Source organism: Schistocerca piceifrons, chromosome 5, assembly GCF_021461385.2.
Source record: "Schistocerca piceifrons isolate TAMUIC-IGC-003096 chromosome 5, iqSchPice1.1, whole genome shotgun sequence".
Taxonomy (NCBI): domain Eukaryota; kingdom Metazoa; phylum Arthropoda; class Insecta; order Orthoptera; family Acrididae; genus Schistocerca; species Schistocerca piceifrons.
Window position 1 is genome coordinate 117,016,882 of NC_060142.1, and position 27,563 is coordinate 117,044,444.

General features: G+C 40.5%; 1 protein-coding gene across 1 annotated transcript in view; it reads right to left on the reverse strand.

Annotated features, from left to right (window-relative positions):
• Window positions 1-27,563, reverse strand: part of LOC124798781 (insulin receptor-like) — a 124,689-nt gene that overhangs the window by 46,262 nt on the left and 50,864 nt on the right. The window contains exons 9-12 of the mRNA XM_047262311.1: window positions 14,765-14,935; window positions 10,546-10,750; window positions 7,366-7,544; window positions 7,087-7,263 (exon numbers count right to left, since the gene is read on the reverse strand). Coding sequence (XP_047118267.1) covers window positions 7,087-7,263; window positions 7,366-7,544; window positions 10,546-10,750; window positions 14,765-14,935 — 732 coding nt within the window. The remainder of the gene's footprint in view (window positions 1-7,086; window positions 7,264-7,365; window positions 7,545-10,545; window positions 10,751-14,764; window positions 14,936-27,563) is intronic.

A 27,563-nucleotide genomic window follows, 5' to 3' on the forward strand; every position in this document is an offset into this window, starting at 1 on the left:
GTGTAGGACAGGCTAGTTTTATGTTCTGCACTCTGTAGAAAGTTTCCTCTTGTGGTTCCTGTGCACTCTACGACAACATGTTGCACTCTTCAAGCCTTGCAATCCGTATTTTCTCTTGAGGATCAACAAGAGTTGCTTGTGACTGACAATGGATCAAAATTTACACCTGCAGGATTCAAAGACTTCCGTACAGCCAACGAGATTTGTCACACACAAGCATGCCTTTTCATCCACATTCCAATGGAGAAGTGGAATGCTTCATTCACACTTTTAAGCAGCAGATGGATAAACTTTGCACCCACCATATATGGGACCAAGCTTTGCTGCTCTTCTTGTTGCACTACAATTCCAAGCTTCACAATGGTGCATCGCCAGCAGAAATGAAACTTCTTGAGAGATTACAACTGTGTGATGGAACGAGACTCGAACTCGGGACCTTTGCCTTTCACGGGCAAGTGCTCTATTGACTGAGCTATCCAAGCACGACTCATGACCCATCCTCACAGCTTTACTTCTGCCACCTTCACATGGGTAAGCCTTGTCTGCGCAATATCCTTTCTTCCAGAAGTGCTAGTCTTGCACGGTTCACAGCAGAACTTCTGTTAGGTTTGAAAGGTAAGGAGATGAGGTACTGGCAGAAGTAAAGCTGTGAGTGTTCCGGCATAGCCACAAACACTGGCACGAAGAAGAAGAAAGCAAGAGCAGAGAAGACTGTGACACAACGTCAGCCAATAGCCCGCTGACCAGGACCATGCCATGACAGGAGCTGCCTCTACAAGAAGAGAATATAAGTGCCGCTCCTGCCAGCCTCGTCCGCACAGTACTAGACCTGGCCTAGCAGAGAGTGCTACGACAGCCGTTATTAGTGATTCATATACATTGCTTGTATGGACATTGGCTATGGCGAAAGACATTGTTTCCATGTTGCCCATTACTTGCGACACCGTTGTAAATTCAAAGTTAAATATTGTCAATCTTCCTTATTGCAATAAAGACTATTAATGTGATTTGCTTGAATTGTTGGATAGCTATCTGAGAAAGCTGCATCCTTTTGGCACCCTATAAGAGATGAGTGGACAGGACCCCACAATGAGGACGGGTCATGGGTCGTGCTTGGAGAGCTCAGCTGATAGCGCACTTGCCGCAAAAGGCAAAGGTCCCGATTTTGAGTCTCAGTCCAGTACACAGTTTTAAGCTTCCATGAAGTTTCATATCAGTGCACACACTGCTGCAGAGTGAAAATTTCATTCTGGCTGGCTGCCTTACTTCACAGACAGAATCACTGCACCTTGCTCCAGTTGCTGCACCCACTGTGGCGGCCGGCATGTACTCTGCCTGCTCAGGCAATATACAAGGTCCGGCAGAAAAACCTCCCCTTTAAGGAAAGCTAATAAAAACAAAACCAAATAAGGTAGAACAATTTTATTTATACTAAATAAAAGTACATATTATGCCATTTTAGAAAATACTCTTATGGTCTTACTTTTTAAATAAAACATCCCTTAAATGGCTTCCTGCACTGTCGACACACTGTTTGAGTCTTTCCCTGAAGTTATTCATTACTCTTTGAGTCATTTCAGGTGGAATAGCTTCAACCTCTTGTGTAATTGCTTCTTTCAGGGCTCGTAAAGATTGTGGACGTTGTTCATAAACTTTTGCTTTTAAATAGCCCCAAAGAAAGAAATCACAGGGCGTTAAGTCCGGTGATCGTGGGGGCCAGCCAATGTCTCCACGCAACGAGATCACATGTCCAGGAAACATTTCCTTCACCAATGCCAGTGACTGCCGCGCTGTGTGGGCAGTAGCACCATCTTGCTGGAACCACACGTTCTCTATTTCACCAAAAAGCTCCCTTAGTTGCGGTTGGAGAAAGTCGCGGAGCATGGCACAATAGCGTTCACTGTTGACGGTTAAATTCCTGTCATTTTCTTCGAAAAAGTAAGGACCGATCACTCCGGAATTGTAAACAGCACACCATACTGTTACTTTAGGGCTATGAAGTGGTCGTTGATGAAGTTCTTGGGGATTGTGTTCACACCAGTACCTGCAATTTTGGCTGTTCACTGTTCCGGCAAGGTGAAAGTGTGCTTCATCAGAAAAAATCACAATATCGTTGGGACGAATGTTCCGAAGAAGGTCTTGGCACAAACTTACACGGACACCACAGTCTCGTTCACTCAGTTCCTGCATAGTTACAATTTTGTAAGGATGCATTTTAAGATCTCGATGCAAGATTCTTCTCACACTTCGATCAGATATCCGTAATGCTGCCGCATGCTTTTTAGCGGATCCTCGAGGAGATTGTTGAACTGAAGCTCTAACTACATCAACATTTCCGGGGCCTGTTGCAGTCCGTGGTCGTCCAGGTGGTTTCCTTTTTAATGCGGAACCTGTCTCACGAAAGTTAGCAACCCAAGAATAAATTGTTTTTCTTATCGGGAACAGGGGTCCCGTCGTCCGAGCGCAAAGCGAACGCGAAAAGCACGTTGAGTATTAATAGGCGATTCGCCATTTTGAATAAAATCTTCCACTACGAAGGCACGATGTTCACCAGACCACGCCATGGCGTACACTGAAAACGGCATGTAGGCAGCTACTTAACGACGCGCCCCCCCACCACTCTGCTCCTTCTACTGTTCGCTGCACGTTACTTTGTAATCGGGGAGTTTTTTATGCCGGACCCTGTACAAACCTAATGACTCCATCTTGTTTCTATTTTTTTTTTTTTTTTTCATTTTTCAGGTCATGTAGTGGTCGGAAGTGCTAGGAATGGGGCACTGTCATAAAGTTGCTCAGCAACTTGCATGTTTTTATATAGGATCCAGGGACATTGCAGATCCAGGGACATTGCAGTGGTGGCACCTGAATCAATTTTGCACCTGTAAACTGTGTGATCTTGCCACTGACTCTTTGTTCCCAGATTCATAGCCTGCTGGATGATGCAGCCTACATCCCCTCCAGCTACTTGGGGCACAGTATCATCAGCACCCTTGCCCTGAACTGAAAGACCTGGACCATACACCTGATCTGTCACCAAGCTGACAGCAGATGTCTACAGGCAATGGTTCCCTCCATTCCGCAGTTGGCGAGGGGTCCGATGCCATTGAGGTTTGACCACCAGAAGACCTCGCACACTCGCTGGATGCAGAGGCACGCCCTCCATCTCGTTTCTCAGCTGTCATTTGAGGACAGTCACAAGGCAAATGCTGGGGCACTGACAGTAGCTTGTCTTCAGCCACAGCTTCAGATCAATAATCCTCAGCATTTCCTTTTCCTGCATCCACACTCCCCCCTCATCCCACTGTTGTTAAAGCAATCATCACTACGCAACAATGGTAAGGGTTTCAAAAGGGGAGGACACCTCGAAGTTTCCTGTGGGCACCACGAGCGGCACTTTGAACACTGCCACCAATCAAGAATCTCCAGTCCACCAACCAATGATGACGCCAGGACAGTGTTATAAGCAGCAGCCTCCTGGACACCAGTCACTACATCTACTTGTAGTTCCATGCTTCTAGTGAGGGTTCTGTGTTGTTAGTTGGTGCCTAAAATTACTCCAAGTTGTCGGTAGTTAGCTCTATCGACAAATATTTGGTGATTACAGATATACACCCAGACCTTTGCTAATTGCAAACCAAGGCCGTAAAAGTTTACAGCAGTGTAGCAGTTCTTTGGAATAAGGTGAGTACAATATATTTACTTAAACTGCATATTTGTCAACTATCTTTTGCTTGCCTTTCCAGATGCCTAAGGTGCCATATCCTTTGGCCACCTTCCACTCATTTGTCATTAGCAACAAGGGCATAATGGTTGCTGATATGCGAACACAACAGATTCTAACTGGAGGGGGAAAAAAATGCCATACTTGAGTAGAAGAAGGGATCAGTTGACAGAACACATTCCGAGTCATAAAGGAGGTGCCAATTTGGTAATTGAAGCAAGTGCTGTGAATAAAAATTGTATAGGAATACATAGGCTTGAATATCCACACATCAAAAGAAGTTTGTGCATCACCCTGGTTCCCAGAATCCTGAAGATAGACGACGACTGTGGATATTGTATCACAGACACAGCCCCTTTGACTGTTCAGAGACATCACAAAACCCGCCAATAGATGTAAACGACCATGCACGAGCAGCGCCTATTAGATGGAGGGGGTCCGACAGCCGATCGGTTCCAGTCATTCCACGGAAGGAGGTACACACCTCGTGTTGTCTGTAGTTCAACCATGCCTAGACGGCCAATACCGCAGTTCAATCGCATCCACATTGTTACTTTGTGCCAGGACGGGCTCTCAGCAAGGGAAGTGCCCAGGCATCTCAGAGTGAACCACAGCGATGTTCAGAATGGAGGAGATACAGAAAGACATGAACCGTCAATGACATGCCTCGCTCAGGCCGCCCAAGGGCTGCTACTGCAATAGATGATCGCTACCTATGGATTATGGCTTGGAGGAACCCTGACAGCAATGCCACCATGTTGAATAATGCTTTTCATGCAGCCACAGGATGTTGTGTTACGACTCAAACTGTGCACAATAGGCTGCATGATGCGCAACCAACGTCCATGGTGAGGTCCATCTTTGCAACCCTGCAGCGTGATACAGATGAGGCTGACAGCATGCCGAATGGACCACTCAGGATTGGTATCACATTCTCTTCACCAATTAGTGTCACATATGCCTTCAACCAGACAATTGACGGAGACGTGTTTGGAGGCAACCCGATCAGGCTGAATGCCTTAGACACACTGTCCAGCAAGTGCAGCAAGGTGAGATTCTCTGATGTTTTGGGGTGGCATTATGTGGGGCCAACGTACGCAGCTGGTGGTCTTGGAACGCATCATAACGGCTGTACGATACGTGAATGCCATCCTCCAACCGATAATGCAATCATATCAGCAGCATATTGGCGAGGCATTTGTCTTCGTGGACATGCCACGATCATGCACATCTTGTGAAAGACTTTCTTCAGGATAACGACTAGAGTGGCCAGCATGTTCTCCAGACATGAACTCTACTCAACATGTCTGGGATGGATTGAAAAGGGCTGTTTATGGACAATGTGGCCCACCAACCACTCCATGTGTACAGCAATCTGGACCACCACCTCTGAATGTCTAGCTGTATCATGATACAACATGCAATGTGTGGCTTTCAGGAGCAATAAAAAGGGCAGAAATGATGTCTATATTGATCTCTATTCCAATTTTCTGTACAGGTTCTGGGACTCTCAAAATCGAGGTGCTGCAAAACTCATTTTGATGCATGTAGTAAGCAGGTTCAAGTGGATGTAGACTGCCATGGTTTTGCAAAGATTAAGAGGTTTGCACAGGACAGCCACCCTCTCCCCACTGTACCATCCCACACCACAGCCTCCTGATGCCTGGCAGTCTCTGCACACTCCATCAGACAGCATTCTTCTCTCCCGCCATCCATAACCTGCTATACCTCCTCCTTTCATGCCCCCCCCCCCCCCCCCCCAACCCCCAGATTGCTGCTTTCATTCAATGTGACAGTTGCATTCCGGTCTGAGTTGCTGGAGATGACAGTCATGTGTGTATGAGGTGTGCTTGCTTTTGTGAATGTGTGTGTGTGTGTAGCTAAATGCATAACATTCTTTTCGTTGTCCCTGTCTGCAACCCGTCACATCATATTTAAGGTTAGTAGCAATTTATCCTTTTCCTGATATTGTTGATATTCCAACCTGGAGTTTTCATTGTTTGGAGGCAATAAGGCATGCAAAAGTCTGGAGGAGGCTATTGTTCAGCAGTGAACTTCAAGCAGCTGATGATGACAAACACTATGCAAAAGAGATCACCAAACTTTAAGAAACCTCTGGAAGACACTGAAATGACAAGAATAACTCTTTAATGACTAATAATAATTTTAAAAGACCGTGGGCTACGCTTTCACAATACAGTACATAACTACAGTTTCTGTTTGGGGACTGAGTTCTTATATATGTTTCAGAATGGAATTTTCTATTCTAGTGCAAAATAACTTTAGTAAGCTATCCACAAACATTGAATGTATTTCTAAGAGAGTATGACTACTTACACACAGAATGATGAGAAGTATTTCTTTCTACAAATATCCACATTCATACTTGCATGTGTCCATAGGTGGTAGGTGAATAGCAACTGATTAATATAATTGTAACAGTGAGAGTTGCTTTCAAAGTTCTGCTTTAAATGACTGTTGTGTAAAACATTCATTTACAATCATTTAACTATCAAAGATTAAATGAAGTGACCTTAATTTAAATGTATAAGCAAAACTATTATGAATGCTAAATATATTCCAAATCCAAGTGAAACACTAATGTTGACAGTGTTCATCACAGAAAAGGAACACTGTTAGCAGCCACTAGATTTGAAACAGCTCTAGAAAGATGAAAGTAATCAAAAAATTCACAAATAAATTTAAAAACATAGCTGAACCTCACTGTGTTTTTAGATATATGTGTGTCTCAACTCCATTCCAGTTGTCATAAATATTGTTGTTTAAAGTAGCACATACAAGCAGTTTGTAACAGTTCTCTGAGGTTTTCTTGGTCTGACTGATTAATGGTGTGATCCCTTTGTTCCACTGAATTGTTGTTTCCACTTTATGGAAAATATTTCGATGACTAACCCTGCCGTATTCTCCAGATGTTGAGAGTCTTGCTGTTATGTGTACTTGCTGCTTGGACTCCAAACACTATTGGGCTTACGTCTCTCTTCATAGGCATGCATAAAATGAAAACACCTCAGCAGAACATCCGGAAGCACACCATTAGTTTATAACAGCTTCTTCGTCATTCTAGAGCATTCTAGGTTTTGTTCCATATTCCAAGATATCTCATGTCATGTTTATATCTATTCCATAAAACAAATGTGGGAGTGAGGAAGAGTAAGTTGCAGATGAACATTCAAAATAAAAATATCAACTGAAGACAACTGACACAGACTTTAGGGAAGATGACACTCTTCTTCTACTCTGAGTGTTACATAAATTTCATCTCCACCAAACTGAATATGCGAATAACTGATTTTCATCACATACTGAAGATGAAAAATAAGAAATTCAACTCATTTGGATCTTACCATTTGCATGAGTTCGCACAGTAACAATCTTCTTAGGACTGCAGTTTGTAGTATTCTCAGTTTCATTACCCTCCAACTCTCGGCAAGCTTGTACACCAACAGTATATGCAGCAAAATGTTTAAGATAGTGTACAACCAGAGTATTGACTTGATAAACTTTGTACATAAACTGCCCATCTAGAAGAAAACATACATACATATATACAAAGCATAGACAGCAGCAGCTAAGCTAATTTGCATACTTTCCTATGATTTTATCTGTAAGTAATGTGTACTTACTCTTTGAGCTATTATTGCCATTACTCGGTATCAGCATGGACTGACCCGCCCCAAAGTATTCATTGTCATAATGTAAACTAGGAAATTTTAGGCTATCCTTTTCTTTGATGTCAGAGGTCTGTGAATGGTAAGTCCAATGAGAGACAGACCTTTTTGTTTTAGGAGATGCAGCAGGCAGCCTGCAGAGAGAGATATAGCAATAAGTATGTATTTAATGAAACATCTTACAACAAAATCTTGATTATCCATTCTTAAAAATTGATAAGTAACTGCAATGTAGTGTTATTTCATTAGCACCACTGGAAAAGCATCTTTTTCTCTCTTTTATTGCCATAGTAAGAAAAATACATTTGTTCTTTAACAGTTATCATCTTACTATAGACATGATCAGTCATCTTTCAGCCACCTCACATTTTTATCCACATAATTCCACAGCATCTTCCTTATATGTACAGATTTAACATCACACACTTTTTTTGTTTTGTGCACATTGCCACAGCTGGAGCAGAATCTGAGCTGAGAAAGAGCTTTGAGTCAGTTCATGAAGACATAAAACATTCAGTTTCAAGTTCAGGTGAGGCATGGAGTTTTAAGTTGATGCAATATAAATTCCAATGTGCACTTTACTCAGAAAGAGGGGGTGGGGTGGGGGGGGGGGGGGGGGAGAGAGAAAGAGAGAGAGAGAGAACCAACTTAAAGTATGAATTTTAAATGAAAAATCCATCAAAAATTTTACAAATCATCCTCAGTAAGGGTATTGGGAAGACGATTAACATGCTAATCAGGTGATGAGAAATTTCTCTCTTTGTCAATCTTCTTCTCAAACACCTTGACTCCAGATTCTCTTTAAGATAAGAGGAAACATAAATGAGAGAAATGGTAAAAATCACAGTTTGGAATATTCAACATGGTTCCAGAACCCGATGGAATCTCTGAGCACCAGCTCTGTGGCCGAGCAGTTCTAGGCACTTCATTCCGGAACTGCGCTGCTGCTACGTTTCGAGGTTTGAATCCTGCCTCGGGCATGAATGTGTGTGATGTCCTTAGGTTAGTTAGGTTTAAGTAGTTCTAAGTCTTGGAGACTGATGACCTCAGATGTTAAGTCCAATAGCGCTTAGAGCCATTTGAACCATATGAACCAATCTCTGAGCAAGGTGGTGTAGAGGTTATCACACTGTACTCACATTCAGAAGGACTGGCCATCCAGATTTAGGTTTTCTGTGATTTCCCTACATAGCTCCAGGATGGTTCCTTTGAAAAGGACATGGCCAATTTCCTTCACCATCTTGCATAATCTGAGCTTGTGCTCCATCTCTAATGACCTCGATGTCAATGGGACAGTAAACTCTAATTTCCCTTTCTTCCTTTTTCAATGGAATCCTTGGTAGATTATTTAGAGAAATCACAACTGAGTAGCTACAGTAGAGTGTACCATCAGCTTTCAGCTGTGAGGCACAAATGGCTGCAGGAAAAACAACTGACTTCTGTTGCGACAACACAGAGGCATTGTCACAGAGACATAATACAAAATCACTTTACATTATTGGTTGAGGTAGAGGGATACAGCTGCTGTGCCAAGCCTATTGCAACTGTCAAGGATCTTTCTTTGCCGACTGTACTATATCCTCACTTTTAACCATGATGTACTGTGCAGCCCTCAATAAAAATACTGTGCCTCACAGTTGAAAGAAAGAGCAAGGAATACTTGTCTACAAGAAGGGTAGCAGAAGTGATCAACAAAATTACCATCTAGAAAATCAGCACATAGTCTAAGTTCATACATATTCCAGTTTTATGGTCACATATGAAGAATGAATGACTCCTAATGGATGAATGACTCCTAATGGATGAAATGCTTCTTCAAAATTTTTTACTTGATACTGACATGAAAAATATCCTGGCACATGAATGTTGAAAAAAGATCTAAAGAAAATTGGCATACAACCAGAAGACACACAAAGCTGACATCTTCAGAACAGCTGTAGTGACATTAGAATTTGTATAACTGGAATCTAATGGTCAGACAAATGGCCTCACCATAGTTGGAGTCATGAATGATGGCGGGCAACTTGTTTTGTGCAAGTATGCCATGCATTCTGCGAAAGCCAATCAGCATTCAGTAACACTGTAAGCACTCTGCTGTTAATGCAGTGACTAATGCAAGTGATCATAGTGAGTTCTTTAGTGAATTTCTATTCCATTTGTTGCGAGTTGTCATCGCTGATAGTGGTGGTAGGTGATAAATTCTGCAGAAGCAAGTGAAAGACACAATCTGCAGGATACATGATTTCTTTGAGCGGAAAACATGTGCATGGACATACCACAACTGTCATTTGGAATCGTCAATAATGCAATCCCTGTCTATGCATCGACTTGTGTGAACCACCATCATTCGTGGATCGGACTAAAGGCAACACAGTGAACTGGTGAAAAAGTCTTGGTTCAGTTAATACAACAATAAATGAAAAGCACTTTCATAATGGTTGCAAACTTTCTCATAGTCCTTAGATGCCAGACAAACAAACCTACAAAAAAAATAATAACAAACAGTGGCACAAATGATGGCAACCACTCTATTGTACAGTTAAGGTGCCAAGCAGTTTACTGAGATATAAACAAGACCGAAAATGTGTTTCCATGTGTGTGTGTGTGTGTGTGTGTGTGTGTGTGTGTGTGTGTGTGTGTGTGTGTGTGTGTTTTGTCAGTTAGCTCTGAAGAAGGACATCGTATTGTGTGTGTATTTGTACTCACTCATTAGAAGAATCCAACTTATAGGCTAAGATGAGCTACAGTGCTCCAGTTCTCTTTTATGGGTTTTATTACCACTCAGCACTTCCACTACACACTGACTGGCTATCTTCACTCTGTCCATTCTCTATATCTCACCTTTGGTTCTGGATTATTACATAAATTTTTGTTGGCATCTTACTCATTGATGGGAAACTGAAGAGTATTTACACAAAATTCATGTACCTGTAGTCACATGACTAAAATTTAAAAAACAAGAACAACCTGTTTTCAAAATTTAGCATAATTGACTGATGATAGTTTTTAGGTATCCAGTCAAGTTCATTATTCCATTTTGTGCCAACTGGAATAACTAATTCACCTCGAAACAACGGCAACAAGCATAAATTCAGCTGTGAGGTAGCAACAGGAAAGGGTGGAGGGTCTATTTACCTCTTGACATACAGCTGATTTTGCAGTGAATCCTCAAAGTGAATTTGTGCTTGAACTGCAGCTTCTTGCGCTTTGCGTGACATCTTTTCAATATCCTGATCAGAGTCCTTGCAAGTACAACATTCCCCATTCTCATCATCTTCCTTGGATTCTTCTTCTTCCAATAGTGGTGGATATGTCGTCTTTTTATCCAAGAACACCAGAGCTGTAATGAAAGGCAAACTATAACATTACAAATAAAAACCGGTGCAAGAGACACAAACAGCACATGAGAACTTTGATAAACAGTGTCTGCAGCACTCTGTGAATAGAGGTGTTGTTATCTTGGAATACCTGAGTGTTCACAGCATAATAAAAAGGTTAAGAAGAGAGGGCAATACTCTGTCACCAAGAATGTTGAAGAAAACATCGTGGTTTATGCTCATGGTAACCTGAATGAGTGTGTCCAAGTCATGTTACAAAAAAACACCCCTAAAATGCTACAGAATCACCTCTATCTGGATGTACTGCAGTTTAAATGCTCATTGGGCAACAGGCAAAATCACAAAACATTAGACAGCTCTACATGCCTTCGGTCTGCACATAAAGCTGCAGTTCTTCAGTGGTTATTCAGCTGCTGGAGACATGCAGCTTTATGTGCAGTTGTGAGCAACGGCCTTTTGTGAGAAATCCAAATCCAAACGTACACTGCATGCAGCTCACTTCACAATGTTTACTCAGAATCTGGTCAAGATAGACCTGCATTCACTGAGAGCAGCAATTCCTGTAGAGTTTGAAACCAATTCTCCTGCCAAAGTGTGATGCTAATATCTAGTCCATATTGGTGAGGATCTCGATATAAACCAAGTTCTATGGCTGCAAGTGATACGCTATTCCTTGCAGATCTGCATCCACACCTACATATACATGTTTACATTGCAATTCACAATTAAGTGCCTGCCAGAGAGTTCATTGAACCACCTTCAAGCTGTTTCGCTACTGTGCCATTCTCGAATAGTGCAAGGGGAAAATGAAGATGTACATCTTTCCGTGTGAACTCTGATTTCTGTTATCTTATTATGATTCTTGAATGGCGCAAGGGGAAAACGATGATGTACACCTTTCCATGTGAGCTCTGATTTCTCTTATCTTATTATGAAGATCATTCTTCCCTATGTAGGTGGTTGGCAACAAAATATTTTCACATTCTAAGGACAAATTTGGTAACTGAAATTTCTTGAGAAGATCCTGTTGTAGTGAAAAATGCCTTTGTTTTATGACTGCCACACCAATTCACGTATCATATCTGTGGCGCTCTCTTCCCGATTTTGCAATAATACAAAACGAGCTGCCCTTCTTTGAACCTTTTCGATGTCCTCCACTGCTGCTATTTGAAGTGGATCCCACACTGTGCAGCAATACTCCAGAAGAGGATGGACAAGTGTAGTGTACACAGTCCCTTTAGTAGACCTTTTGCATGCTCTAAGTGTTCTGAGAATAAATTGCTGTCTTTGGTTTGCTGTCCCCACAACATTATCTATGTGATCATTCCAATTTAAGTTATCCATAATAGTAAGCCCTAAGTATTTAGTTGAATTTACAGCCTTTGAATTTGCTTGTTTTATCCCGTAATTGAAATTTAGCAGATTCCATTTAGTACTCATGCAAGAAAATTCACACTTTTCATTATTTAGAGTCAACTGCCACTTTTCACACTAAAGAAATATCTTGTCTAAATCATTTTTCAATTTGTTTCCAACACCTGATGATTTTATAAGACAGTAAATGATAGCATCATCTGCAAACAATCTATTAGGGCTGCTCCAATTGTCTCCTAAATTGTTTGTGTAGATCAGGAATAGCAGAAGGCCTCTAACACTTCATTGGGGAACTCCAGATATTACTTCTGTTTCACGTGATGACTTTTCATCAGTTACTATGAACTGTAACCTTTCCGACAGGAAATCATGAATCAAGTTGTACAACTGAGATGATACTCCACAGCTACGCAACTGGATCAGAAGTCGCTTGTGAGCAACAGTGTTAAAAAGTCTTCTGGAAATCTAAAATTATGGAATCAATTTTACATACCCTGTTCATAGCACTCATTTCTTTATGAGAATAAAGAGCTAGTTGTGTTTCACAAGGTGATATTTTCTGAATCTGTATTGGCTGTCTGTCAATAAATCTCTCTCTTTAAGGTAACCCATACAGTTCGAACACAGTATACGTTCCAAAATCCTACTGCAAATCAACATTAGTGATATGGATCTGTGATTCAGCAGATTACTCCTATTTTCTTTCTTCAGTATTGGTGTGACTTGTACAACTTTCCAGTCTTTAAGTGTGGATCTTTCAACCAGCAAGGAGTTGTATATGATTGCTAAGTATGGGGCTAGTGTATCAGCTTACTAAGAAAGGAACCTGACTAGTATGCAATCTCACCTGGAGGTCTTGCCTTTATTAAGTGTTTTAAGCTGTTTTGTTACACAGAAGAAATCTACTTCTAAGTTACTTATGTTGGAAGTCGTTCCTGATTCAAATTCAGAACTATTTACTTCATTTTCTTTTATGAAGGAATTTTGGAAAACTGTGTTTAGTAACTCTGCTTTAGTAACACTGTCCTCCATATCACCACCATCGTTATTGCTCAATGAGGATACTGATTGTGTCTTTCCACTGGTGTACTTTACATACAACCAGAATCTTCGGATTTTCTGCCAGATTTCTACACAGTTCTGTTGTGGAAACTATTAAAAGCATCTCGCAATGAAGTTTGTGCTATATTTCAAGCTTGTATAAAACTTCGCCAATCTTGTTCACTGAAATTTGGCATGATTTTTCATTTCTTCTGCACCAGTATTCTGACTTGTTTTGTGTGCCACGGGGAATCAGCACCATCTCTTATTAGTTTATATGGTATATATCTTTCAATTGCCACTGATACTATTTCTCTGAATTTAAACCACATCTGGTCTATACTTATATAGTCAGATTGGAAGAAGTGCAGACCGGCTCTTCGGAAGGCATCAAGAGAAATTTTATTTGCTCTTTTAAATAGATGTACTTCGTGTTTATTTTTGGTGGGTTTTGATGTTACGGTATTTAGTCTCGCTACATCAACCTTATGATCGCTAATCCTTGAAAACATCATGATGCTCCCTATTTGTTCAGGATTATTTGTAGGAAAGAAGTCAAGTATGTTTTCAGCACCATTTATTCTTTGATTGTATCGATGATGTTTCATTGAATGTTTCGCACCTTGACACTTGTTGGTGGCCTACTATTGAAATCTGCACAATTTGCCAAAGGGTTGCACTCCTGTCACACTGAACAATTCTCTTCAGTCATCGTTGGTCCCATTCTTGCACGATCTCTTTCTGACCGCAGCAATGTCGGAGATTTGATGTTTTACCGGATTCCCAATATTCATGGTACACTTGTCAAATGGTCATATGGGAAAATCCCCACCTCATTGCTACCTCGAAGATGCTGTGTCCCATCATCCATACACCAACTGTAATACCACATTCATACTCACTTAAATCCTGATAACCTGCCATTGCAGCAGCAGTAACCAATCTAACAACTTCTTGTCTTATATAGGCATTGCCAACCACAGCCCTGTATTCTGCCTGCTTACATATCTCTGTATTTGAATAAGCATGCCTATATCAGTTTCTTTGGTGCTTCAGTGTATATACGCTCCACAGCAAAAACTTAACACAGTTACACACTAGAATAAAAGATAATAATTACTACCTGCTTCTGTTATTAGAAAATATCAACAGAGTGCTGCAGCAAAAAGGAAAAATTGCATTCTGCCTGGCATTGCTGGACAATGTGGTGTTGAGCATCAATGTTCTGATGTAACAGTTACCTGTTACCACATTTCTTCAGAATAACTTTTATTATACCCAGTCTCCTGACAAGCTTGTGCCATTTATAATTTTTAAATGTTTTCAACTAGAGTCCCTCTAAAATTCTATTGAATATTTGAGCAGTGTCTTCATTTGTCAATGCTGTCAGCCATTTTATAGTAGCAGTGTATGCAAAGTCAGTTACAATTCAAACTCTTAGCAACTTTGTTAGCTTTGTGAATGCAGATGTAGCATTTTGCTAAAATTTTTTGGTGATGGTTACAACTATTCAGAAAAGCAAGAATACACAGCCAATAGATTTTAAAATACTGTGTTATTATCTTGATTACAGCGTTTTACTCCATGCACACAACACTTACGTTCCATGCAATAATTTCTCCGTTCAAGATTGTCTGGATCATCCTGCGCCCATCCTCCAGTAATGACATAGTGAGTAACATTGCCATTGGGTTGTAAGGGAGGCTTCCATTCAATCACAATATCTGAGCTGCTGTTAGGGAAAGCACGGACAACCTGTGGAGGAGTTGGCACTGAAACACAAAACAGTATCATGAATCGACTCTCCACATCCTCCCAGTGTTAATTTCTTTTTATATTTACGTCATGAACTACCACAATGTTCAATACTTTGCTGGTGCCCTTCTGAGCACAAAACTAATGTTGAACAAAGTGAGAAATAACACTGAGGAAAAGATATTTTTAAATGTTTAACACCAAAACTGTTATTTAATTACTGGCTGACTAGTTTCACGCTTTGCCCATTTTCACAAGCCACTTATTTGTATTTTGGATATGTTTGGTGTGGATGATTCTACTTATGACATCACACTCAAATGTATCTCAGTTCTTCATTATCCAGATTGGTGTGATCCACGCGACAATGACTAGTCAGCTAATAAGTTACTATCTGCTTTGGTGTTAAACATTTAAACATGTCTTTTCTTCAGTATTTGAGAGCTGCAAGACTATTTTCATAGGTGCTGATCTCTGTGAATTTACATCTTGACATGTTTCACATTCCTGGAAAGTCTCTTTTATGATACACTCTACGAAACACTACACTCTAATTAAATTAAATGAACAAATCAATGATTTGGTTAATGGATGAAGAGGTGATATGGTCAGCAGTTTAGTAAGCAATTCGGTTTCATTCAAACGTTAAACCAAACAGTGGAGAATCCAGGTAGGAATATCAACAATGTACGAAAAAAGAGATTGCTACTTACCACAAAGGAGACACATTACCTTATTTACTCGAATCTGAGCCGCACTTTTTTCCAGTTTTTGTAATCCAAAAAACTGCCTGTGGCTTAGAATTGAGTGCAAAGTAAGCAGAAGTTCTAAAAAATGATGGTAGGTACCGCCACAAGTAACTTCTGCTGTCGAATATATGTAGTGCTACACAGGCATGCTTTGCAGGCACAAAGATAAATACTGATGCCAAAACCTTTGCGTCAGTAAATAAATTAAAAAAAAAAAGGGTAAAAGACGAGCTTTTTCTCACTCCCAAGTTTCGACCACTGCATTTTCATACTTTATCCAACAAAGTAAACCGAAAATCCGTATTGTTCATCTTCGAACGTAGCAGCCTTTCAAATGTTCATAGCAACAAAAATAAATTTCTTTTCACAAAAATACCAACAATGCACAAGGCTTTAGGATTGTTGCACAAGTTGATACGCTAGGGTTCATTACGATTTCACGTAGTGGCACCTACTGCTTTATGGAATTTTGTGAAGTGCTTGTTGGTGTTTTTGCTGAATGAAGTTCTAATCGTGCTGCAGGTCTGCGGTACGGGATTGATGAGAGCAACATCAGGCGATGGTGACTGCAGAGAGACACATTATTTGAACGTTCAAGTCATGCTTGCTTGCACAGCAGATGGACATAAATTACCCCCATTCATAGTTTTCAAGCAAAAGACTTTACCGAAATCGCAAGTGTTTCCAAAAACTGTAACTGTTCGAGCAAATGAAACTGGGTGGTTTTCAGAGGACATGGTGCTGGAATGGATTAGGTGTGTGTGGAATTGTTGCCCTGGTGCAATGCTTGGTTTACACAGTCTGTTGGTATTAGATGCGTACGCAAGCCATGCAAAACCTGTAGGAAAACGAAAATTAGAGGAAAGCAAAACAGACTTGGCAGTAATTCCAGGTGGGATGACGTCAATTTGCAACCACTTGACATCTGTTTGAATAAACCGTTTAAGGACAAGCTTAAACGCATGTACACAGACTGGCCTTCGAAAAGCGACAGACAACTGACACCAACATGACGTGTACAACGCGCAAGTTTGTCACAAGTGTGCCAATGGATTTATGATGCATCGAAGTGTGTTCCAAATCAGACTGTGCAGCAAGCATTTAAAAAATGTTAGATATCCAATGCACTAGATGGTATGGGGGATGATGCTCTGTATGAAGAAATGAGCAACAAAGAATCGAATGATAGTGATTCAGAATCATGACTGAGATTTTAAACATTTCGTATAAGATGTATTACAAACCTAATAAAACTTTGTTTTAAATTTCACACCTCCACAGCATGCTAGTCCATCTCCATGCCATTCCTAATCCCAACCGCTCTCTGTTTTAATTTCTAAGTTATTTTCATTCTTATTTTATAAGTGTTGCTGCTCTACATTGCACAGGATAAAAAAGTGTGGAGAGCTGCATCAAACCAGTCTACGGACTGAAGACAACACACTCTGCATTTGAAGTCATCACTAAAAATCTACTACGAAAATCCGACTGGCAAGACTGTTTGAGATGTATGTAAATATGGCCAACTCTACAATCTGAATTTTTTCCTACTTGTGCTAATAGGAACTTTTATGAACCGTGAATCACATGCAGTATTCTCTTCACCATAAGAATAATATGAATGTAAACATTATGCCATATATTCTTTCATGTTTGCTGCTATCTCATTTAAATCCTGTCTGCCTAATAAACTATGAAACTAGCATGAGACAACAGCAAACACAGAAGAATATACATATCATGTCATGTTTATATTCGTATTATTCTTATGCTGAATACTGATACAGTCAGAATGAAGCAAGGCAACTGACTAGATTTTTAAATCTAAGATGACTATAATTTCTGTGCAGAATGTAATGTACTAAAGAGGCGTCTGCAAAGATTTCAAATGGAGAAAAATTTTCGCTAAACTCTCGTTCAAAACATATTCTATCATATGCAGTCTATTATTTGGTTCTCGTTGATCATTATCAAAGAAAGCAGCAGTGTAAGTAACAACAAATAGCAGTCTCTTGCCATTGTTTTGCTAAGGAGACAGTTCCTCTCTTTTTTTTTTAATTGTTAAGCGGCTTTAGTGCGCACAAAAGCAAGTCATGCCGCGAGCGGCAACAGGTCATAAACACTCATTATCAGAACGCGATAAACAATGCATGACACAGTACAATAATGCATTTTCAGCTTAGAGTGACATAAACACCTATAACAAAGAGAACGGCACTTATCAGATCAAAGCAAAATAAGCAATCGATTCAAATCAGATGAAGCACATGGAAAAGGAAGGGTAGGCCTACCTGTATAAATGCGGACGGAGCGCCTGACGCATAGCAATGGCTATCTGGTAAAGCTTAACTGCTAAGCTTACGACTCGAACCAAACTACTGTAGCTGTATCTTCATCCATATGACCTAAATTGTGTCTCATGTTGCTATGGACCAACTTTGTTTTGATTTGGAGGTGGGGTCTAAAACTTTTGTCCCCCCTTGAATTTCGAGTCTCAAATTTCAGGTGCGGCTTAGATTCGGGAAAAATTTTTTTCCTTGATTTTGAGTATCATTTTCCAGGTGCAGCTTAGATTCGGGTGCGGCTTAGATTCATGTAAAAATGGTAAATTGCAGACTGGCACAATTAAAATTTGATTAACTATTACCATGCCCTGAAATGAGAGACATCCTACCAGAGATTTTTCCCATCCCTCCTACAGTGGTGTTCTGTTGCCCACCCAACCTCCACAGCATGCCAGTCCATCTCCATGCCATTCCTAATCCCAACCCCTCTCTGTTAAGGATCATGCCCCTATACCCTGTACAAGAGCCAGGTGCAAAACCTGCCCAATCTACCCCCCCCCCCCCCCCCCCACCTTCCCCCCAGCATTTCCTATCCCAGTCATCATTAAGGGTTGGGTCGCTCGTGACAGCAGCCGTGTCATTTACCAGCTCTGCTACAATCATATCATTGCACAGCTTTTTATATTGGTGTGACTACCAATCAGCTGTTACCAGCGAATGGCCACAGCCAAACTGTGAACATAACACGCCTGATTTCAATTGCTGCTTCACTACCCAAGCCATCTGGATCCTTCCATACACCACCAGCTTTTCTAAACTGCGTGGATGGGCGTTATCCTTACAACACATTCTCCACTCCCGTAATTATTCCAGTCTCAATCTATGGTAACATACTGTCCCTATATCCCCCACCCAATAATTTCCTCCCACTCTGTCCTATCATCTCTCCCCATTCTCATTTCCCACCCTTTTACTTGCAGCCTTCTGCCAATGCATCCATCTGTCTTTCCCTGCTCCTTTTCTTTTTTGCTTCTTTATGCCCAACATCCCTTTCCCACAACCTCCTGCACCTGTCAGCATTCTAGTTCCTGCACATTCCACCTGACAGCATTTGTCTCTCTCCCCACACGTACACTACTATCTCTTCCCCTTTCCTGTCCCCCTCCAGATTGCTGCTTGCATCCCATGTGATAGTTATGTTCTGGCCCGAGTTAGTGGTTGTATGTGCATGAAATGTGCTTTTTTTTGTGTGTGTGTGTGTGTGTGTGTGTGTGTGTGTGTGTGTGTGTGTGTGTGTGTCTTTACTGATGAAGGCTGTGGCTGAAAGCTCCATATCAGCGCCTTTTTATTGTGCCTGCCTGCAACTTAATGTGTCTCCTTTATGGTAAGTAGCAATCTCTTCCTACACTGTTGATATCATTCAAACTTTACTTACACCTGCCCAAATCACTATGGTTCAAATGGCTCTGAGCACTATGCGACTTAACTTCTGAGGTCATCAGTCGCCTAGCAATTAGAACTAATCAAACCTAACTAACCTATGGACATCACACACATCCATGCCCGAGGCAGGATTCGAGCTTGCGACCGTAGCGGTCGCTCGGTTCCAGACTGTAGCGCCTAGAACCGCACGGCCACTCCAGCCGGCCCTAATCACTAATTGGCAAACAGTAAAGGCAGTCAAAGTTCACAAACTAACTGAACAATATGCAACAGTTGATCTGAAATACCAGCTGAAGTAGTTTGTACACAGTCTCTACATGCTATGCCTCTGCCACTACATCCCAGATTAAGTAATAAGGCTGGTTTCTTAACTGATGCAGCAGTTCACAGTGGCCACATTACAAGAGCAAAGAGAAAAAGTATTAACTTGACAGAGAGATAGCATTGAAATAAATGGTAGTTTGTTTTTGTCACAAAATGTTGCCCAGTGCTTATCCCAATGGTGCAAGTCTCCGCCTGCCAACTGAAACTCAGTATTCCTACATTTCAGGACAATAAACGCTTCCTTCAGGAATGAAATACGAATTAGTAGTATGAAGTTCCAAATGAAGTAATTCATTAGTCCGACGTCATACTATGAGGAACCTACCCTGTACGACGTCGTAGATACTGCAACAATGGCTGAGGGCATCGAGAGTGTGCAATATAGCGCTATGTGATGTGGAATTAGATATGTATGTAACAGATGAAGAAAGATTAACACTGAGAATGTTCTGGGCAAGAAATGTGCTGCATTTTATTGACGATGACTGAAGATTGTGAAATCAATTCTTTGACAATGCCCGTAGAATGTTAAAAAAGAGCAACAGAGTCTGTGTGCTGATTTGTTACTGTGGCTCAGGTGTGTATCATCACACTAGAAATGAGACAGCAGTTGCATGTGGTGACAAAGTCAGTGGACCTGCACCAAAAACTGTGACCTTGATTTCATCCACCACAAAACTAAGATAATGGGTGTCAAAGCACATCTTCTTAAGACATACCATGGGTGACAAAAAAAGGACATCTGAGATACTACACAGTTCTTCTGGACCATCTGAATGAAAGAGAAGAAATAATGGTCAGGTGGCAAAATTCTTTAGACTGCCAACAGACACACATAAAAGTACAAGAAGCTATTGTAGCTTTAGGTACTATTAGTTCTTTTCTTGGGGAAGGAGAGTTTCTTATACTTTCATTTGTGACTACTGGATCTATTAGATTAGTGCATAACTTTGTACAATTTTTGTTTTGCTTATTGGTATTCCGATTGATAAGAGCTTATTTATTAATTGTCATTTTTCACTTGTAGCTCGCTGTTGCTATTTGAGTTTACATACTGTCCTTTCATCATTTGGGGGCAGTGCGTGGAGCTCTGAATGCTAGAAAATGATGTCCAAATGCAGAAATCTGAACATTTCTGGCATAGTCTTCTGTTTGAGTTCGAGAGAGGGGTGACAGTAGCAGATGCAGCCAGGAACACCTGCGTCGTGTATGGGGATAATGCCCTTGGACAGGGCGCAGCAAGAAAATGGTTTTCTCATTTTAAGGAGGATTGTTTTGGCATTAGTGACTCTTGACATTCAGGAAGACTTTCAGAGTTTGATAAGAGCATTTAAATGCATTAATCCACAATGAGCCAAGTCAGTGTACTCAAGGACTGGCAAATGTGATGCACTGTGATGAGCTGTGATCATTTCACCATCATGAAATTCTGCATGCAGTGGGGATAGTTCAAATATTGGGTGTACGGGTACTGCATGCTCCAAGTAAAAACACAAAAATATGAGCCATATGTGCATCTCTGCTTGCTCATCATCAATTGGTTCACAAACAAAACCAGCTACTCCTATCAGTATCATTACTGGTGATGAGAAATGCTGTCTTTATGCTAACGTAAGGAAAAGAATGGAATGGTTGTGCCCAAACAAAGTAGCAGCCCCCCATATAAAGACCTGCGTGCATCCACAAACGATAATGCTGTGCATCTGGTGGAACAGCAACAACATACTACAAATTGCTTCCCCGAGGGGTAATCATCACTGCTGACATTTATTCTCAACAACTGAGATGTCTTGCAGACACAATCCAAGAACAACAACCAGGAAGACTTTGTGACAGTTACGCTACTCCACGATAACACCACCTGCATCCCGCTAGACTGACAAAAAACCCCATACAGGAGTTGAGTCATGAAGTCATTCCACACCCACCTTATTCATCTGATCTTGCACCCCCAGATTTTCAATTTTTCCACTCTCTACCAAACAAACTTCAAGGAATTTCCTTTCCGGGCAAAAATGCGCTCCAGACATAGCTAGACAATTTCTTCACATCAAAACCACACGATTCTATGTTGCAGAATCGAAAATTTACCCCAGTATTGGCAGATTGAAGAATGTATTGGCAGTGAAGGAGAATATATTACTGATGAACACAGTCTATGTAACATGTATCTGTTGTATTTATTAAAACTCATGGGAAAATGCTACAAACTTATGCACCAACCCCATATTTTAAAATAGGTGAAGTACAGACACAAAACTCCAAATGAACACAACCAGCTTCAAAGCTGAAAACGATAATACTATGGTTCAGTTATATGCAGACTTACACTGCCCCATTTTTTGCAAATCCAAAGTTATGCGATTCATCTGTTTGAGCACTGCGCAGTTCTGCCCCCACTATATCCACACAGTGTTCAGCTAATGACAGGTTCAGAGGAACTTTGTGCAGAATCACTCTATCCACAGAGCTGGCTCGAGTATATATTCTAACTATGTCACCCAAACGAAGCAGAATTGATTCATTTGCATCAGGCAAGAGAAGAAAATCATTATCTTTTGGTGTAAACTTAATATTATCAAAGGCTTCAAGGCAAAAATTAAAATTTGTGAACTGGAAAAGAAGTTTAATATACCAGAATCAACAATCAAAAAAATTATAAAAGGTAATGTGAAAATCCTTGAAGATGTGAAACATTTTCAATCTTTGAATTCAAGTATCATTTGTAAACATCATGGTATTATCGGTAAGCTAGAAACAACATTAAAGTTATCATAAGATAATCAAGTAAGAGTAAAAATTAATTCTGTTGCTCAGAACATGGTGAGCTCTCAAGCTAAGCTAATGTTTGAGAAACTGAAAAAAGAAGCTGGGGAGTTGACCAAAGATGAAATGTTTAAAGCTAGTAACGGGCAGTTTAGCCAATTCAAAAGTAGTTATAATTGGCATAGCACTGCAGAAAGTGGAGAGACACCAAGTGCTGATAAACAGACTACATCACTCTATCCAGAGAAACTCAAGACACTAATACAAGTTGGCTATAACAGCCAAACCATATTCAATGCAGATGAAACTGCTCTATTCTGGAAGTAGATACCTAAAAGGACTTTTATCATGCGCAAACAGAAAAGCTTTCCAGGTTTTAAATCATCAAAGGTCGAATGACAGGAATGGCTGGCGAGAATGCAACTGAGGACTGTAAATTAAAAACTCAGAAATCCAAGTGCTTTAAAAATATGCTTATATCTGGTTTATTGTGATTTGGAAGCCAAATTCTGAAGCTTGGATGACAGCTTCCCTTTATTATGACTGGTTGTCATAATTTCATACCTGAAGTCAAACGTCATTGCCAATGAAAACAAATTCCATTTAAACAGATGCTTTTAATCAACAACACACTAGGTAATTCTCCTACTAATCTAATTAATTTTGACCCATGTGTGAAAGTTGCATTCTTGCCACCAAATACAACCAGCTTGCATCAGCCAATGGACCAGAGAGTCAATGAAACATTTAAAGCTTACTACACAAGATGATTGTATGTGCATCTACGTGAAGCTACAAGACAAAACAATGAGTTCTTTGTTAAAGACTTTTGGAAGCAATTCAATGTCTTAGATGCCTTGAGAATTACTGGACAATCTTGGAATGAAATTTTACACAAAAAAAAAACTTTAAATGGTGCCTGGAAAAAACTGTGTCCATTTTTTGTCCATTGTAATCCAGGGGGAATCAACATCAGATCTCCATCAAATTGATAACATGATTTAAAAAGTGGTTGATCTTGCCAGGCTGTTAAATTTAAGATGTGGGTGGTGATGACATTCAAGAACCGCTGGATTCACACAATCAGAAGCTGACAATTGATGTGCTTATAGAAACATGTGACCAAGAGAAAAACATTGAAAAACTCGATTCTTTATACCCAGTTCAATCAGAAGCTCAAATTAAGGTTGCAGACTTAACAGAAGGCCTCAGGGCCTCAGTTCAATTGAAAAAGGGTTACAAATTTTGGAAAAAAAAGACTCCAGTGAAATGCGCATTTCTGTTACAAAATACGAAATAAAAGATTATTATCGAGCTACAAGGAAATTTTCATTGAGAAGAAAAAAAAAAGACTCAAACAGATGACACGTTAGATTTTATGAAATCTTCTACATCACAATTAAATTAAGTTTACACTGTTTCAGTGCATAGCACTGTACCATAATGTACACAGAGGTGACAAAACTCATGGAATAGAGATATGCACATACACAAATGATGGCAGTATCACGTACACAAGGTATAAAAGGGCAGTGCATTAGTGGAGCTGTCATTTGTACTGAGGTGATTAGTGTGAAAAGTCTGTAGACATAATTATGGTTGCACAAAAAGAATTAAGAGACTTTGAAGGTGGAATGGTAGTTGGAGTTAGGCACCTGGGACATTCCACTTTGGAAACTGCTAGTAAATTCAATATTCCAAGATCCTCAGTACCAAAAGTGTGGCAAGAACACAAAATTTTAGGCATTACCACTTACCACAGACAACACAGTGGCCAATGGCCTTTTCTTAACAACTGGGAGCATCGGCATTTGCGTAGAGTGGTCAGCGCTAACAAACAAGCAACACTGTGTGATGTAACTGCAGAAATCAATGTTGGACATACAACAAACATATCCGCAAGGACAGTGCAGTGAAATTCGGCTTTACGGGCTGTGGCAGCAGACAACTGATGCGTGTGACTTTGCTAACATCATGACATTGCCTGCAGCATCTCTCCTGGGCTTGTGACCATATCGGTTTGACCCTAGATGACTGGAAAACTGTGGCCTGGTCAAATGAGTCCCAATTTCAGTTGTTAAGAGCAGATAGCAGGATTCAAGTGTGTGCTGGACCCCATGAAGCAATGGACCCAAGTTGTCAAACAGGCACTATGGAAGCTGGTGGTGGCTCCATATTGCTGAGAGCTGCATTTAAATGTAATGGATTGATCATTGTCTGCAAATGGTTATGTTTGGATACTTGGAGACCCTTACAGACATTCATGAACTTCATATTCCCAAACAACAATGGAATTTTTGTGGATGACAATGTGCAATATCAACAAGCCACAACTGTTTGCGACTGGTACGAAAAGCTTCCTGGAGAATTCAAACGAATGATTTGGCCACCCAGATTGCCTGACATGAATTCCGATCAAACTGTTTGGGACATAACTGAGACGTCAGTTCGTGCACAAAATCCTGCAGCAGTAACACTCATGCAGTTATGGACGACTATAGGGACAGCATGGCTCAATATTTCTGCGCGGGACTTCCAGCGATTTGTTGTTGACTCCAAGCCACATTGAGACGCTGTACTACACTGTGCAAAAGGAGGTCCAACATGATATTAGGAGGTATCTCATGACTTCTGTCACCTCAGTGTAACTTGTTGAACTGTTGAACATTTTACTTAATATTTTGCTTATAAATTATATTTTTTTGGCTCTGGTCACAATATGTATGTAATCACAATATGTATGTAATTATGCGCAAAACTGGTCAGTTGCTTGGTTGGTTGATTTGGGGGAGGGGACAAAACAGCAAGGTCATTAGTCTCATTGGATACAGAAAGGATGGGGAAGGAAGTCGGCCGTGACCTTTTCAAAGGAACCATCCCAGCATATGCCTAAAGCGATTTAGGGAAATCATGGAAAACGTAAATCAGGATGGCCGGATGCGGGTTCGAACCATCTTCCTCCTGAATGTGAGTCTGGTGGGCTAACCACTGCCCCACTTACAAGAATTCAACTTACATGGTTATCACTAAGTCCCACCTATCACATAAGTGTCGTGTATTAGAGTACATCAGTGTCAAAAAAGATTGAAGGAAATGGATATACAACTACAAAACAGACAAAACGTAAATATCTTCAGAACATTCTTTCTGTAGACAGTGCTCTACATCTTTAAGACGGTGCTCTACATCTTTAAAGTTTTTGAAGAAAAGCATTGTGGAACCATCAAAAATTATATTTATTGCCAGACAACTAGTTTCTGTTGAGCCATAGATTAACAATGCAGTAGTTGTGGTCTTCGGTCTGAAGACCGGTTCAGTGCAGTTATTTGCACTAGTCTATCCTACATAAGTCTCTTTCATCTCTACATAATTACTGCCACCTCCTTTTTGAACATATTCAATATATTCATGGTTCAGTCTCCCTCTGCAAACTCCACACACTATCCTACTCTCCATAGGTATAAACAACACAGTTTATAACAACTCGCGCTGGTGGGAATGTGGAGACCGCCAGAAAGAAAACATGCAGGTCTGCAGGTCAATGACAGCACAGATCACAGGGTGAATAAATAACCAACAGGAGTCCAAGCTGTACCCAATATGTCTAAACATATAGCACAACCCAGGGGCAAATCCAAATCTCAAAATGTGATCTGGCGTAATACTCAGGCTTTAGAGTCTACCAAGAAACTGACTCCAGTTGCCAGATAGTGTTACTACAGTACACAGTCTTCAGAGGGTATTGCCACCTTACATACTTGTCATGGCAGCAGTGCCCCACACAGCCACGAGTCAAATCTTTCTTCTAGAGCCTGTGTATCTTTGACGTGTTCTCTCTATTGATACATTGACTAGGCAAGGATTTGAATCACCATTGAATACTAGACCCTCCATCACCAAGCTGATATCGTTGATGCCTAAGAATGTGTCCCATCAGCCAATCCCTTCTGTTAGTCAAGTTGTGTCATGAATTTACTTTTCCCCCCATTTGATTCAGTGCCTCCTCATTAGTTATTCATGCTACTCACCTAATCTTTAGCATCCTTTTGTAGTACAGCATTTCATAACCTCTACTCTCTTCTTGTCTGAACTGCTTATTCTCCATGTTCCACTTCTGTACAAGCTTACACTCCAGACAAATACATTCAGAAAAAGATTCCTAACACTAAAATTTATATTAGTTGTTAACAACTTCCCAATTTTCATAAAAACATTTATTGTTATTGCCTGTGGGCATTTTATGTTCTCTCTCCTACAGCCACAGTCAGTTATTTTGCTGCACAGATAGCAAAATTCATCTACAACTATTTATCTCTGATTTGCTAAACTAAGCACCTCAGTATAACCTGATTTGATTCAGCTACATTCCATTAACCTTGTTTTACTTTTATGATTGTTCATCTTATTGGCTCTTTCATCCACTCTTGTCAGCTGCTCTTCCACATCCTTTGCTGTCTCCCAGAGAATTACAATGTCATCAGCAAAGCTTGAAGTTTTTACTCCTTCTCCATGAACTTTAATTCTCTTCCAAATTTCCCCTTATTTATCTTTACTGCTTGCTCTTTGTCCAGATAGGATAACATCAGAGTAGCCTGCAACCCTGTCTCACTCATTTCTCAACTACTGGCTCCCTTCCATGTCCTCTGACTCTTGGAAAAGGGAAAAAGGTTAGTGTTTAATCACTCATTGACAATGAGGTCATTAGAGATGGAGCACAAGCTCAGATTAAAGACGGATGGGGAAGGAAATCGGCCTTATTTTTTTGAAAGGAACCATCCTGGCATTTGCCTTAAGTGATTTAGGGAAATCACAAAAAATCTGTCAGCCAGGAATGTGAATTTGTCTTCCTCCAAGAAACAAGTCCAGTGTACTAGCCACTGCACTACCTTGCTCAGTCCTGGCTCTTAGAACTGCAGCCTAGTTTCTGTACAAGCTGTAAATAACCTTTTGCTTCCTATTTTCTGCCCCTGCTACCTTCATAATTTCAATGAGTTATGCCAAGTTATCATTATTATAAGCTTTCCCTAAAAGTCTACAAATGTTATAAACATAAGTCTGCCTTTCTTTAACTTATCTTC